General features: G+C 45.5%; 1 protein-coding gene across 4 annotated transcripts in view; it reads right to left on the minus strand.

The window, feature by feature from the left end:
- Positions 1-14,180, minus strand: part of CASS4 (Cas scaffold protein family member 4) — a gene marked incomplete at its 5' end in the record, with an annotated part of 40,269 nt that extends 26,089 nt beyond the window's left edge. For 2 of the 4 annotated variants that reach the window (XM_081256749.1, XM_081256746.1), the window contains one exon: positions 13,793-14,180. In XM_081256749.1, coding sequence (XP_081112875.1) covers positions 13,793-13,828 — 36 coding nt within the window. The other 2 variants (XM_081256748.1, XM_081256747.1) reach the window with 2 other exon arrangements.

A 14,180-nucleotide genomic window follows, 5' to 3' on the forward strand; every position in this document is an offset into this window, starting at 1 on the left:
GGAACACAACCCTGAGGAAGAAACAAAGTACCCACATGACTCTTTTTTGATGAGAGATGTGGATGGGTGACAGCATTCTGCAAGGCAATCTCGGGAGAGATACGGGAGGGCTCAATGGGCTTTAAGGAGTCACAGCAAGGACTATCTGGGAAGGCTCCCCACTTTGCAAACCCCACATAACTACGTAGACTTCTTACACACTGTATGTGTCAACTAATATTAAGTTCCCATAATTAACCAAAGAGAAAAAAAATCCTCTCTAATCTTTTGGATGCATATTGAGTCACGTTTGTATTGTTGTTCACTATGTAGCAAATGCCTCATTAATAAAGATTGCTCACAGCTTTTCAACCCTGTTCCAGGGATAAGTAATTAACATTGATTATCTCACATGATAGTCACAATCCCATAAAGCAGGGACTGTTACTAATGTCCCATTTAGAAGATGAAAAGTTAAGGCACAGAGAGGGTGAGTGAGTTAGCCTAAGGTTGCTCGGAGGGCAGCGAATAGAACCAAGGTTGGCACACAGGCAGTTCTGACCCTGGAGTCTGCCCTCTTAGCCTACAAATCATAGTGCTTAGCATGCTAACCTTCATGAGATGGCATGTGCATTTTGATGGATGAGCAAATGACAAAGTGTGCCTCTGGAGAGAGGCATGGTAAGCTGATAATAACATTTTTAACTCAGTTGGGTAAGTTGTATGGTTAGAGGATCAGAATTAGATTCTCCATTAAGAATTTGGGAAATGGCTTCAATGTAATTACTGGCAAATAATGACACATTTGTATAATGGAATACTGTACAGCCATTAGAAATAATGAGGTAGAGTTTAAATGAGCCAAAGTGGAACATTCTCTAAAATAGAGTATTAACGTGTTTTTTTTTTTGGCCGCATCATGTGGCTTGTGGGATCTTAGTTCCCTGACCAGAGATTGAACCTGGGCCCTGGGCAGTAAAAGTGTGAAGTCCTAACCACTGGACCACCAGGGAATTCCCAAGGATTAATATTTTAAAAAGCAAGATGAGAAACTGTGCAGACAGTATGTCCCCATGTATGCTTTTTTTTTGCGGTACGCGGGCCTCTCACTGCTGTGGCCTCTCCCGCTGCGGAGCACAGGCTCCGGACGCGCAGGCTCAGCGGCCATGGCTCACCGGCCCAGCCGCTCGGCGGCATGTGGGATCTTCCCAGACCGGGGCACGAACCCGTGTCCCCTGCATCGGCAGGCGGACTCTCAACCACTGTGCCACCAGGGAAGCCCCCCATGTATGCTTTTATGAGTACAGCATCTTTCTGGAAGATGATCTTTCTGGGGAGTCATTGGGGCTCCCCCTCTGGCTAGCTGAACCGGAGACCAGGAAACTACAGAGCTCTAGGATTAAAGGAAAACATGCTTTCAGTCCATGTTCATTGGTACAGTTGGAATGTTTAAAGCCATATGTACATGTTTTGCTTTTTCAATATAAAAATCTAGTGTTTCAAAAAGATTCTGTTCTGTTAGAAGAGAACTGCTTCTGCGTTGGTGAACTTGAGCTCCTGCTTTCCATGATCACTTAAGCTTGTTCTACTCCCAGATTTGATAGAAGGGAACCTTGACCCAGTCAGTCTTCATCTCAGCCAAAAGCAGTTTGCCACACAAAAGCATCTGGCATCTGGGGAAACCCTCTGTGTACTTCCGGGATAACTCACACCATTGATGGAACTCTATTGCCCATCCATCAGAGGACCCTTTACAGCGTGGAAAATGCTGAGAAGTGCTTGGACAGTTGTTGAGAACCAGCTGATTTTGTGAGTGTTTCTTTCTCCCCAGCTCCTTGAGAGTAGGGCCACAGAAGACATCCAGAGAAGGCAACAAAAACCTACCACTTAAAGGCAACAGGGTCTCACCGCAGGTGTGTTAAGAATCACACAAGTTTAGGTGGGGTGAAGCTTTAAGGGTTTTTCTAGCCTGGCCCAGGCAAGTTAGAGAGACATCGAATAAGTCTCCAGGTAAACAGGGGAGGCTGGGTGCCTTTGCCACCAGTACGCCCCCTCCCCTGAGGTCAGCTGCAGAATGACATGGTCCTGGGCGCAAACACCTGGGCCAGGTGGGAGGGCCCCCCCATGAGGGGACTGTTCCCAAGACCAGAAATTAGGACCAGCAGCCGCAGGACACTGTAGCTGTGCCTTGCACTCCCGTACCACTGGGGAAGGCGTTGGGATAACCATTTGCTGCTTTCCTTCCACATGGAGTTGTATTATGAGGTCTGCAGCTGAGATGGGCCCCCAGGCCATCAGGCCTCCTCCTCTTTCTCTTCTCTAAGTTAACTTTTCTTTCCTTTCGTGAATTTCAGTAGCTTTCCATAGCCACATTTACATTGAAAAGTAAAATTCCACAAGTTACAGGGAACTGAGAGTCACTTAACATAGTAAAATGGTATATTTCACAACCAGAACTTGCCTTGAGATTGGCAACTGTATTAAATTATTTCCTTTTAATGTGTCATGCCTAACATGGTGCTGTAGAACTTGACACAGCTCGGCTGCAATGATCTGCATTCCATTTTCAGAAATACTTAGAATTTATTTTTATTTTTTATTTTATTTTATTTTTTTTTAATTTTTATTTATTTATTTATTTATGGCTGTGTTGGCTCTTCGTTTCTGTGCGAGGGCTTTCTCTAGTTGCGGCAAGTGGGGGCCACTCCTCATCGCGGTGCACGGGCCTCTCACTATCGCGGCCTCTCGTTGCGGAGCACAGGCTCCAGACGCGCAGGCTCAGTATTTGTGGCTCACGGGGCTAGCTGCTCCGCGGCATGTGGGATCTTCCCAGACCAGGGCTCGAACCCGTGTCCCCTGCATTGGCAGGCAGATTCTCAACCACTGCGCCACCAGGGAAGCCCCAGAATTTCTTTTTAAATGAGGTGACAGGTAAGTAATTTCTTGCATCATCCCACAGCATAAAGAAGAGTTGCTTCTCTTGGAGCTATTTTTTTAAAAAACTTAGCAAAGCGGTTAAATGAGAGAGGCTGAGGGAAAACTGCTGTCTTTCTTGTGGTTAATATTAATTTGCCAGATAGGCTAGAAAATAACTGAGTTTTAGCTTCAGCTCCGCTTTTGAAAAAGTTGAAAAGTTCTGGACTAAAAGACTCCAGAATGTGTAGAAAGTGATCTGGAGTCATTTAACTGAGATACTGAAATGCCCTTTTCCAGATTACTTTTATATTTAGAGTCACCTTTAAGCTTTAAAAAAAAAACTTAGGGCTTCCCTGGTGGCGCAGTGGTTGAGAGTCCACCTGCCGATGCAGGGGACACGGGTTCGTGCCCCGGTCCGGGAAGATCCCACATGCCGCGGAGCGGCTGGGCCGGTGAGCCATGGCCGCTAAGCCTGCGCGTCCGGAGCCTGTGCTCCGCAATGGGAGAGGCCACAACAGTGAGAGGCCCGCGTACCGCAAACAAACAAACAAACAAACAACCCCAAAAACTTAACTGAGTAGAATAGAGCTTTCTAAACAAAATTCTATTTCTCTCTTTTTTTGCTTCAAAACGTGGGACATAAAACAACTTTTGATAATTTCCACTGATGGGATATTTGCTTGGGAAACATCATTACCTACTTCCTTAACTTAGTGGAAAAAATGCAGAATAACAAGTAATGGATGCATTTACACAGTTCACTCTGAGTCCTAAGCAACTGAACTCTTGCAGGAAATGGATTCCAGAAGAGAGAAACTCAGATACTCACATTCACCTTCGTCTTGATCCTTTAAAGAAATTACTTTTAAAGGTGATTAGTCCATACCCTGGAAAACACTGGCAGAAATCACTTCAGAAGGGAACTCCTTCTGTAGTAGCTGGCGCTGGCATGCTGTGAGGTTTGGGGTCTAGAACACTTGTGCCTGAGCACTGCTCTTTCTGCAGCTGTCCCTACCGGAGGTGGGGTGGGAGATCTGGGCTGAAACCAACAGCCATGGGTGGGAAAGTTTGGGGCCGGTTACATAACACATAGGTTCTCTTCCACCCATCTGGATGCAAATAGCCATTGTCTCCGGCTTAGCTGTGGGCACTGGGGACTAAGAAGGGAATAAACCTGGTGAACTTGGAAATGAGAAGGGATATAAGAGAAAAAGAAAAACTTAAATAAAAGAAGGATTCCTAGTTTTCCCAACACCTCTAAAAATGATCCTGACCATGGTTTATTCAGTGAACACGCACAAACCTTAACTGATTTCTCCATGATAACGTTGAACTCTGATCCTTCCAGCTTTGAATTCTTCCTAATGGTTCAGATGAAAAGGCCACTCGCCACGGAGACTTGGGTAGCCGCAGAAGGCACTGCCGACTGATGAGACTTTGAGGAAGAGGCTGTGGTCAGAAAAAAATTCCAAAGCCACCCAGTGGAAGTGAAACATTTTCTTCCCTGATGCCTGAATGCTGTGGTTTCCAATAGGTTTGGGTCCCGCTGGAAGGTATATTGTTTGAATATACTTCCCCTATTCGTGGGACCCTCGCTAAAATGCACTTGTCTTGCTTCACTGATTTGAGTTGTTTATTAAGCACCTACTGTATGTCTGACAACGTGTGCTGGGGGGAGGAAGGTGAACAAGGTTCTGTTAGTCTAAGCTCAGGGTTGAAATGATGCAACAATAAAGATCTCCCAGGTCTTCTAAGTAATTGATATTTTTGCATGTGGCCCATGACAGGTCCATGTTATACCAAACTGTTTCTGTAGCTTGTAGTGCCCTAGAGATCCAGCATATTTATTCATCCGTCCCCCAAACCCCCTCCCCACCTCCAAGTTCACTCCTTGCTAGACAAGTTTCTGAATTCTTGTTTCAGATATTTGGTTTGGGGAAAAGAGGAGTTGAGAGCAATGTTGGGCCAAGGTAAGTGGTTGAGAATTCAGCCCTCTCTTGTGAGAAACACATGGAGGGGGGAGGGCAAGTAGCTGAGAATTTTCCTGGGCCTCAGTATCCTCACCTGAAAGTGTAGGGTTCCCATCCAGCTGCAACCCCCTGCATTTTGCATGGTTTCTTGTCTTGCTCTTATCTCCTACTTCCTGAAAGCCATCAGAGGGATTAAAGAAAATGGAAGGTGGAATCTTTTCCTTTCTCATCTTTTCCTTCCTTCCCTTTTTCTTGTTTTGAAGCATCAAGGGGATCAAAGGCATGGAGACGAAAGAAGGTGTTTCGTGTCCTTTGATTGGTCTTAAGCAATTATACCACCTCCGATTAGGAGAAAGCTTTGTCTAAGACTGTGTTTCTTAAACTTCCGTGTCTATTAACTGCATGCTTCCTGTCATATCCATGTGCTGTCTGTATATTTTTAACTTCAAGGAAAATATTAAATTAAGGCCATTAAAAAAAAAAAGTCTCCCAAAGCAATATGACCTATGAAATTACAAGTTTGATGAGCTAGTTTTAGGTTTTTCCAATGCACATTAAAATACAGAGCTAACATTAAAAAATGTTCTATCTGTGTACCACACCTAAAATCATCTTGTATGAATGCGGTCAAAGTCCCTGCAGGGTGTGATTATTTTCCATTTGATTGATCAGGAAGAATTCAAAACTGGTCCAAGCTATTTAATGGATCACAGAGAAATGAGTGAACATTCATACTTGTTCACCGAATTCTCCATTTGCTAGGGTCATTTTTAGGGGTGTTAGGAAAGCAGCAAGCCACCTGTTCTTTAAGTTCTTCTCTCAGTCTGTTGGTGGGCATTTATTCCAGTTCACTGGGTTTATTCATTTTGTTGTCAATAATGAGTCACAGATAAACCCATGGCTAGCCTCACACAAGGAAGGTTAGAGAGAATGTGCTTTGTAACTGTCCCTGTTGATTTCCCCAGGGCTGTTGATCCCCTCCATGTTGGGAAACATCCGTGTAGGACAGAAGCAACTTGACATTCTCGCTCTTAGTAATTGACTCTCGTGCCCTTTCAGCCTCCTCTGAGTTTAAATTCTGAACCCAAGAGAACATTCCACAGGCACTTTTTACCTTTTGTTAACCAGATGGCAAGCGTCTCCAAGGGAGAGCCACCCTACTGCTTTCTTACCCCACTTCTCACCCCCTCCAAGCCCCAAAAGACAAGCTGCCTGTAACAAACGTGTAACAAACAAAACTGCTCTTGACTCTAAGGAGAAGCAACAGTTTAAAGAAAAAGAACAATCGATTCGCCCTGGAGTGGGTGGGCGGATGCAGAGCCCAGACTTGACCAGGAATAACATTTCCTGGAGGAGTTTTAAGAGCCGGCAAAGCCTCCCCGCAAAGAGCCAGGAGATGCGGTCCCAGGCGCAGGCGCGCACTCCGCCTTCTTGTTCCTATCTCTGTCCTCACCATGTGCACACAGGACCCCTCTTCCGTTCCAGTAAACACATAGTTTATGGGCAATACGTTTGGAAATGGTTCCTAAAATACGTATTTCCCCTTTTTGCAACTCATGTTGGAGTCTTCGAATATCACTTGTAGTGGTATCTTTTTTTTTCTTTGTTACCAGCCTCCCACCTTCCTCCTTGAAGTTATTTCCCCTCCAGGCTCTTGTCATTTCCCCCCTGAGTCATCACAGTTCCAACATGACCACACACATTTCTACGGTTGCTTCCTCATTCCATTATCATGCAGGCCACTCTCCTTTGAAAAGTGTCCTGGCAACTTTTTTAACTTGTAGTATAAGCAGTTGGTGTTCTGTCTGGCCTTTCCCGCCCGCCCCCGCCCCCACCGCCATGTGAGCTCTATAGCAAATACAATGTTAAGAGAATAAAGGTTATGGACTTCCCTGGTGGCACAGTGGTTAAGAATCCACCTGCCAACGCAGGGGACACCAGTTCGAGCCGTGGTCCGGGAAGATCCCACATGCCACAGAGCAGCTGAGCCCGTGTGCCACAACTACTGAGCCTGTGCTCCAGAGCCCCCCGAGCCATAACTACTGAGCCCATGTGCCACAACTACTGAGCCTGCGCTCTAGAGCCCACGAGCCACAACTACTGAGCCCGCGTGCCTAGAGCCTGTGCTCCGCAACAAGAGAAGCCACCGCGATGAGAAACCTGCGCACTGCAACCAAGAGTAGCTCCCGCTCGCTGCAACTAGAGAAAGCCCGCGCACAGCAACGAAGACCCAACTCAGCCAAAAATAAATAAATAAAAATAAAATAAATTTATTAAAAAAAAGAGAGAGAATAAAGGTTACCGAACAAGGGAAAGAATAATAGAAGGTAATGGATTTTTAACGCTAACGACAGTTTATTAAATATTGAGAAAAGGGACTAGACTTTTGTCTTCTGTGGCATTTAGAGCAGCGTCTGGCTCAATATATTTGTGGAATGAATGAAAGAAAATGGAAATAAAGTTGGTGGAAAATAAACATCCGTTTCTTCAAAAAATAAAGCATACAGCCCATGTAGCTCAATAAAAGCTATTTATACCTTTATTTACTCTTCTTTCTGCTCACATCTCCGGACACTCTCAAACACCAAACGTTTTATTGTTTTCAAAAGACTGAGCAAACGGTGCTTCTCCATGTGCGCTGAGAACAGCACGGTACCATCCAAAATGGCAAATGAGGCCCTGGCCCTGCCTCCTGACTCACCTCCCCGCTCCTGCTCTTTCCTACTGACTGTCTGTGTGTGCACAGCAGCCTTAAGATGTCTTAAAAGACGTAAATCAGCCCATGTTATCTCCTACTTTACACAGGCCAGTGGCTTGTGTACAGTAGCAGTTGGCATGCAGTTCGAGTGCATTCTGCAGTTAGAATGCACTTCAGAGTCCTTAAGGCGTCCACGGGGCCCTATGGGAACAGACCCTGCTCACCCCTCAGAGCTTGTTTCTGACCCTTTCTCCCCTTGTTAGCTCTGCTCTGACAACACTGGCGTTTTCGTGGACGCTCTGCTCTGCTGAACTCATTCCTGCCCTTGCATTTGCTGTTCCCTCTGCCTGGAAAACTTTCCCCATCACTCTGGTTTCCAGAGAGGCCCTTTCTGTGGATCATCTCTATCAGGTCACCCTGTTTGTTTGTTTGTTTTTAATGTTTATACTACTTTTTTAAAAATTAATTTATTTATTTATAGCGGCGTTGGGTCTTCGTTGCTGTGCGGGGGCTTTCTCTAGTTGCGGCGAGCGGGGGCTACTCCTTGTTGCAGTGTGTGGGCTTTTCTCACTGCTGTGGATTCTCTTGTTGCAGAGCACGGGCTCTAGGCACACAGGCTTCAGTAGTTGTGGCACACGGGCTCAGTAGTTGTGGCTCACGGCCTCAGTAGTTGTGGCACTTGGGCTCAGTGGTTGTGGCTCACAGGCTCTAGAGCGCAGGCTCAGTAGTTGTGGAGCACGGGCTTAGTTGCTCCGCGGCATGTGGGATCTTCCCGGACCAGGGCTTGAACCCGTGTCCCCTGCGTTGGCAGGCAGATTCTTAACCACTGTGCCACCAGGAAGCCCTGTTTTCTTTGCTTTAGGGCAGTTGTCAGCACCCGAGATCATTGTGTCCATTTACTCATTTACCGACTGTCTGATCCCACGGGAATGTCGGCTCTGTGTTGATTGCCTGAAACCCCAGAGCTCAATGATTCTGTCTTGAGTGAGAGGCTAAACAGTGGACCATGAGTTGTGTTTTCAAGCTGGGTGCTGTGGTTACTTGTTTTGCTTTGGGAGGCAGGTGAAGGGATGAGGCTGCTGGATGAGGTCAGAGGAAGACCACAGGTCCTGTGGCCATGACTTCAATTGCACAGGCTCAGATCTAAGGCAACATCTAACCATGGGAGAAGGAGGGGGGTAATTCCGAAGCATCTAGGTTGAGAGGCAGGTCAGGATGGGGCCAGGTAGGGGTTAGAAGAGCTGAGAGTCAGGGGTGACTTCTGTTCCCAGACATCTGGTGAGCAGGAAGTACCATTCCTGTCCTCGTGGCCACGTTGCAAGGGCTCTATCTGCACTCCCGGTAATCTCCCATTCATTCACACACGCACACCGACCAAAGTGTTTCTGGAACACCTACTATGTGCAGGCATTGCTGTAGGCACTAAAGATGCAGCACTGAATAAGAAAGGCCAGATCTGTCCCTCATGGAGCTGACTTTCCAAAGGGCGAAACAAAGGCAAGACAATTTCCAATCTTGATAAGTGAGGCTGAGATGGATGATGAGAATGATGGGATGGGTGTGGAAAAGGGAGGTGGTTTAGACAGGGTGGTCCAGAGAGGCCTCTGGATGGGGAGATGCTTGAGAGGAGGACCCAGTGGTGAAGCCACAGGGAGAGAGGAGCATTCCCAGGTCGGGAACACCAGGGGAGAAGGGCCAGGAACTGAGCTGGTGGGAGCTGGTGGGAGCTGGTGGGAGGGGCATGCGGCAGGGCTGGTGGGTGACGGTGAGTTCCCTGCCGTGATCGCACTTGCCCTTCTTCGACAAAGACTGAGTTGAAAGTGTCTTGCTCACCATCTGAGAGCTTTGAAGGTACAAGGAGAGCCTGAAATTGCTCCTCATTCACAAACGAAGCCTCGCCGAGCGTTCTTGCCCAGAAGCACCAGAGCAGAAGAGTCTTGGCGAGCGGCAGACTCATCCGATGCCACTGCAGCCTGTCAGGGTCTAAACTAACCCTAGGAGTGTTGGTGATTTTTTTTATTATTATTCTGAGTCTTTACCTAGACCCGCCTTGAGTGAATCTAGAACCATCCCACTCAGAGTTGAGATGGAAGAGGACCACAGGATATTTGCGTTTTAACTGAAGCTGAATCCGAAATGTTGAGAACATTTCAGGACGTTTAAACGTTCTTAAAACATAATTTTTTTTATATAAATTTTATTTATTTTTATTTATTTATTTTTTTGCAGTACACGGGCCTCTCACTGTTGTGGCCTCTCCTGTTGCGGAGCACAGGCTCCAGATGCGCAGGCTCAGCGGCCATGGCTCACGGGCCTAGCCGCTCCACGGCACGTGGGATCTTCCCAGACCGGGGCACGAACCCGTGTCCCCTGCATCGGCAGGCGGACTCTCAACCACTGCGCCACCAGGGAAGCCCAAAACATAAATATTATTTTGATCAGTGCTCTGGAACATCCACCCTTCAGTAACATGGTAAAGACACTTGGTTTGAAAACTCCCTTCAGAAAACCAAGTGAGCAAACTGCCTATGGCTCTATTTATAAAAGAGAGAAAATATATAGATTGTAGAGAAAATACTACGGAAACTAAGTTTTCAAATTTTAGAAGTTCTCAGAAAGTGATGGAAAACAAAATACCATGCTTATTTGACCCAGGATTCCTCTTTCATTTCCTGGCCATTCACTCCAGGGAGACAAAGATGCCTGTACACAAAGATGCTATTTGCAGCATCACCTCTAATGGTGTGGACATCTGCACGCACACACAGACACGTACGCTCAGAAGTAAACACAATGTACAACAAACGGGACCGAATCACTAAAATTCATGCAGACTCTATTTTCATAAATAAGGCACTTTTGAAACAACCAAAAATCCAAAGCAAGGACTTACATATAGTAAAACCAGTTATTCACCTTGTCTTTCAGACCTCATTTTCCAGCGTTTCATGAATGGAGTTGAACATGGAGTCAATCAGCTATAGTCCAATAAGATGTTGGATTTACCACCTTGGCAACAACACAACGGTCTCTACCTTTTGCAATTACACTGTTTGAGACCAGTGTTTCCTAGCTCTAATATCACCATGTTTATTTTTCAGTTTTCTCTTCATTTTGTAAGACAGTTTGCGGAAACCTAATAAAAGTCAGACAATTATACAAAATCTACTGTGCACAAAGGTGAAATTCTACTGACGAGGAACTCTTGGTTGTTTGTCAAGCAGCAACACTGGGCAACAGCCTGAAAGGGCAGGCACAGTTCACCACATGACGTACACAGGCTGACCTCGGGGCATGAAAGGAGTCTGGGTGCCCCTAAGTGAAAGTCAGGGTTGCTTTAAAGTCAGATGCACCAATGCTGAGAACCACTCACATGGTATGACTCCTTCAAGCACTGTGTTACCATTTAATCAAAAGCACCTAAATGACAACGTAGGCATTGAAAATACTGAGGTAGGTCACTGGTGCTAAAACAGATGGAACTCTAATGTGTACTGTTCACTGTAAAAGACAAGAAGCTCAACAGTTGTTCAGTTACCGCTCCTGTTCTTGAAAAACCTTTTAAAAAAATCATATTATCTTATATGTGCATTGGCAGTTCTGTAGGGATACCCAAGAAAGCATGAACTGAGGTTGCCTCTGGGCTAGGAATGGAAGATTTGGGCTCTTGCCCTGGTGCTGCTGTTACCGGGTAGGGGGGGCATCCGTACGAGCTGAGACATCATTCATCTAAGACTTGGGTCGGCAAACTAGGGCCTGTGGGCCAAATCCACATGACCAGTCCAAGAGTTAAGAATGATTTCATATTTTTAAAGGGTTGTAAAAACAAAAAAGAATATGCAGCAGAGGGACTTCCCTGGCAGTCCAGTGGTTAGGACTTTGATCTTCCACAGCAGGGGGCCAGGTTTGATTCCCTGGTCCGGGAACTAAGATCCCGAAACCCGAGGTGCGGCCAGAAATAAAAAATAGAAACAAGAATATGCACCAGAGATCAGAGGTGGACCACAGAGCATAAAATACTAGCTGGCTGTTTATGAAAAGACTGCGGACCTCTGGCCTAAGGGTCAGCATATAGTGAGCTGGTTAAGCCTGGGTCTGTGTCAGTCTGTCTGGGTTTGGCTCCTGGCATTCCACTTACTAGAAAATGACCTTGGCAAGTCAATGAACCCTACTTTCCTCATCTGTCAAATGGGGATAAGAGTAACACGTCTACCTTATGGAGATGTCAAGAGGATGTAATGAGAAAAAGGAAGAAGCGCACTCAGCAGCAGGCCTGACAGATGGACAGTCAGTAAGGGTCAGCTGTTATTATCTGTATAATATCGATAATAGAAATTCATGGGGATGCTGAGACTACCAAATATATGTTATATGTATATATACATGTTAATTACACATATACATGTTACAATTACACATTGTAAAGTGCTATAGAAATTGGACAGAATAAGTGGCCCATTAAAAAAAAGTATAGGGCTTCCCTGGTGGCGCAGTGGTTGAGAGTCTGCCTGCTAATGCAGGGGACACGGGTTCGAGCCCTGGTCTGGGAGGATCCCACGTGCCGCGGAGCGGCTGGGCCCGTGAGCCACAACTACTGAGCCTGCGCGTCTGGAGCCTGTGCTCCGCAACAGGAGAGGCCGCGGTAGTGAGAGGCCCGCGCACCACGATGAAGAGTGGCCCCCGCTTGCTGCAACTAGAGAAAGCCCTCTCACAGAAATGAAGACCAACACAGCCCTAAATAACTAAATTAAAAAAAAAAAGAATATAGATTTCTCTAAAAAAAAAAAAGTATAAATCATTAAAAAATCTGGATATTTGTAGAGAATGTCAGTGTTATTAAAGAAATAAAAAAGTAGTGGACTGATGAAGAACCTAGGGGTAAGACAGGAATAAAGACACAGACCTACTAGAGAATGGACTTGAGGATATGGGGAGGGGGAAGGGTAAGCTGTGACAAAGCGAGAGAGAGGCATGGACATATATACACTACCAAATGTAAAATAGATAGCTAGTGGGAAGCAGCCGCATAGCACAGGGAGAACAACTCAGTGGTTTGTGACCACCTAGAGGGGTGGGATAGGGAGGGTGGGAGGGAGGGAGACACAAGAGGGAAGAGATATGGGGACATATGTATATGTAGAGTTGATTCACTTTGTTATAAAGCAGAAAGTAACACACCATTGTAAAGCAATTATACTCCAATAAAGATGTAACAAAAAAAAAAGTAGTGGACTGTTCTAGATTAAGGATGGCAGAGACCTAACAAACAAAATGTGTGATCCTGGAATGAGTCCTGGGTTGGGAAAAAAAAACAAATAAACATGCAAAGAAATAATAACAGCCAAAAAAGCTAGAAAGGATGTTTTTGGATTTTTGGAAAATGTGAATGTAGCCTGTGTCTAAATATATACAAATAGATGCACACAAATGTGACAAAGTGCCAGGAATCGGTGAATCTAGGTAAAGGATACACACAGGTTTACTGAATTTTTTTTTCTATTTTCCCAATGGTTTAAAATTTTTCAAAGAAAATAGTCAGGTACAAAATTCTATGGTAGCAGTCTACGTAACAGAGACTGTCATGGGTTATTCAGCTGTACATTTCACCAGTGACACCTATTGTTATTATTATAATAATAAATAACACATATTTAATCATATAAGCAAGCTCCCCATTTCATAATTGTTTCATTTTTTTTCCTGTTCTACTTAAAATTTATAAAAGATGTAGCAAAATAACCCTGACCTTCACTTTTCCTTGTGTCCAAGCAGTTTTCTTTTAGCAGCCATTTCAACATTCTAAACAGCAAATCCTTTTTGATTCCTGTCACAGACTTGAGCTCCACTCATGCATGTCAGTACAGAAGGTAACGTGAAAACAGCACTAGGAAGGCCCGCTGAGGACTCAGGGCTGGGGCAGAGACCCATGTGTCGCTCAGAAGTTTGTTAGAAGGTGAATGGATTCAAAGGGATGGGTTGTGTTATCAACCGCATAAACTGGGTTTTGCTAGAAAGTAATTTGCAACCGTCTCTGAGTCAGACTGGTCAGGAGCTTTACGGCACATATAGTTTCTATACTTAACCTCACGTGAAACTTTCTCTTCTCAAACTTAGATGTCAGTGGCGTTCATCTTTGACTTCGTCAGAAACTCAGCCCTGAAATTGGCCGCCGTCCTTATAACACAAACAGGCTGCTCCGTCTGCCTCTGCAGACAGCCCCGCCACTCACCTTGGGCGCTCCGTCCGTGATGTGCGCTCCTTTCATGTTGCCGGTGTGAAACGGCTCCTTTGAGCTCCACGGCTGCTATCTCCGACTTCAGAGGTGGTTGCGCAGTGTCACTGCATGCCTCTGGCTGGTTCTCCGAAACTGAATTCTATGGAGCTGACACTGCAGGAAATTGTCAGACTGATTCTCCGAGCAGCAAACTTTCTGGAAAGGACGAGAAGAAACGAGGTGAAGGAAGGGAGACCAGAAATCCAGGCCACACTCACTCCTCAGTGTGTGATGTCTGTAAGTAGAAATTGTCACACATTTGCTACGAGAAACCACAAAAGGAAAAAAAAAAAAAAAGTCTTCTGCTTTATAGGGTGAAGTTCCTACTTACGAACGCACGGAA

The sequence above is a fragment of the Mesoplodon bidens genome (assembly GCF_964165515.1).
Source record: "Mesoplodon bidens genome assembly, chromosome: 15".
Classification (NCBI taxonomy): domain Eukaryota; kingdom Metazoa; phylum Chordata; class Mammalia; order Artiodactyla; family Ziphiidae; genus Mesoplodon; species Mesoplodon bidens.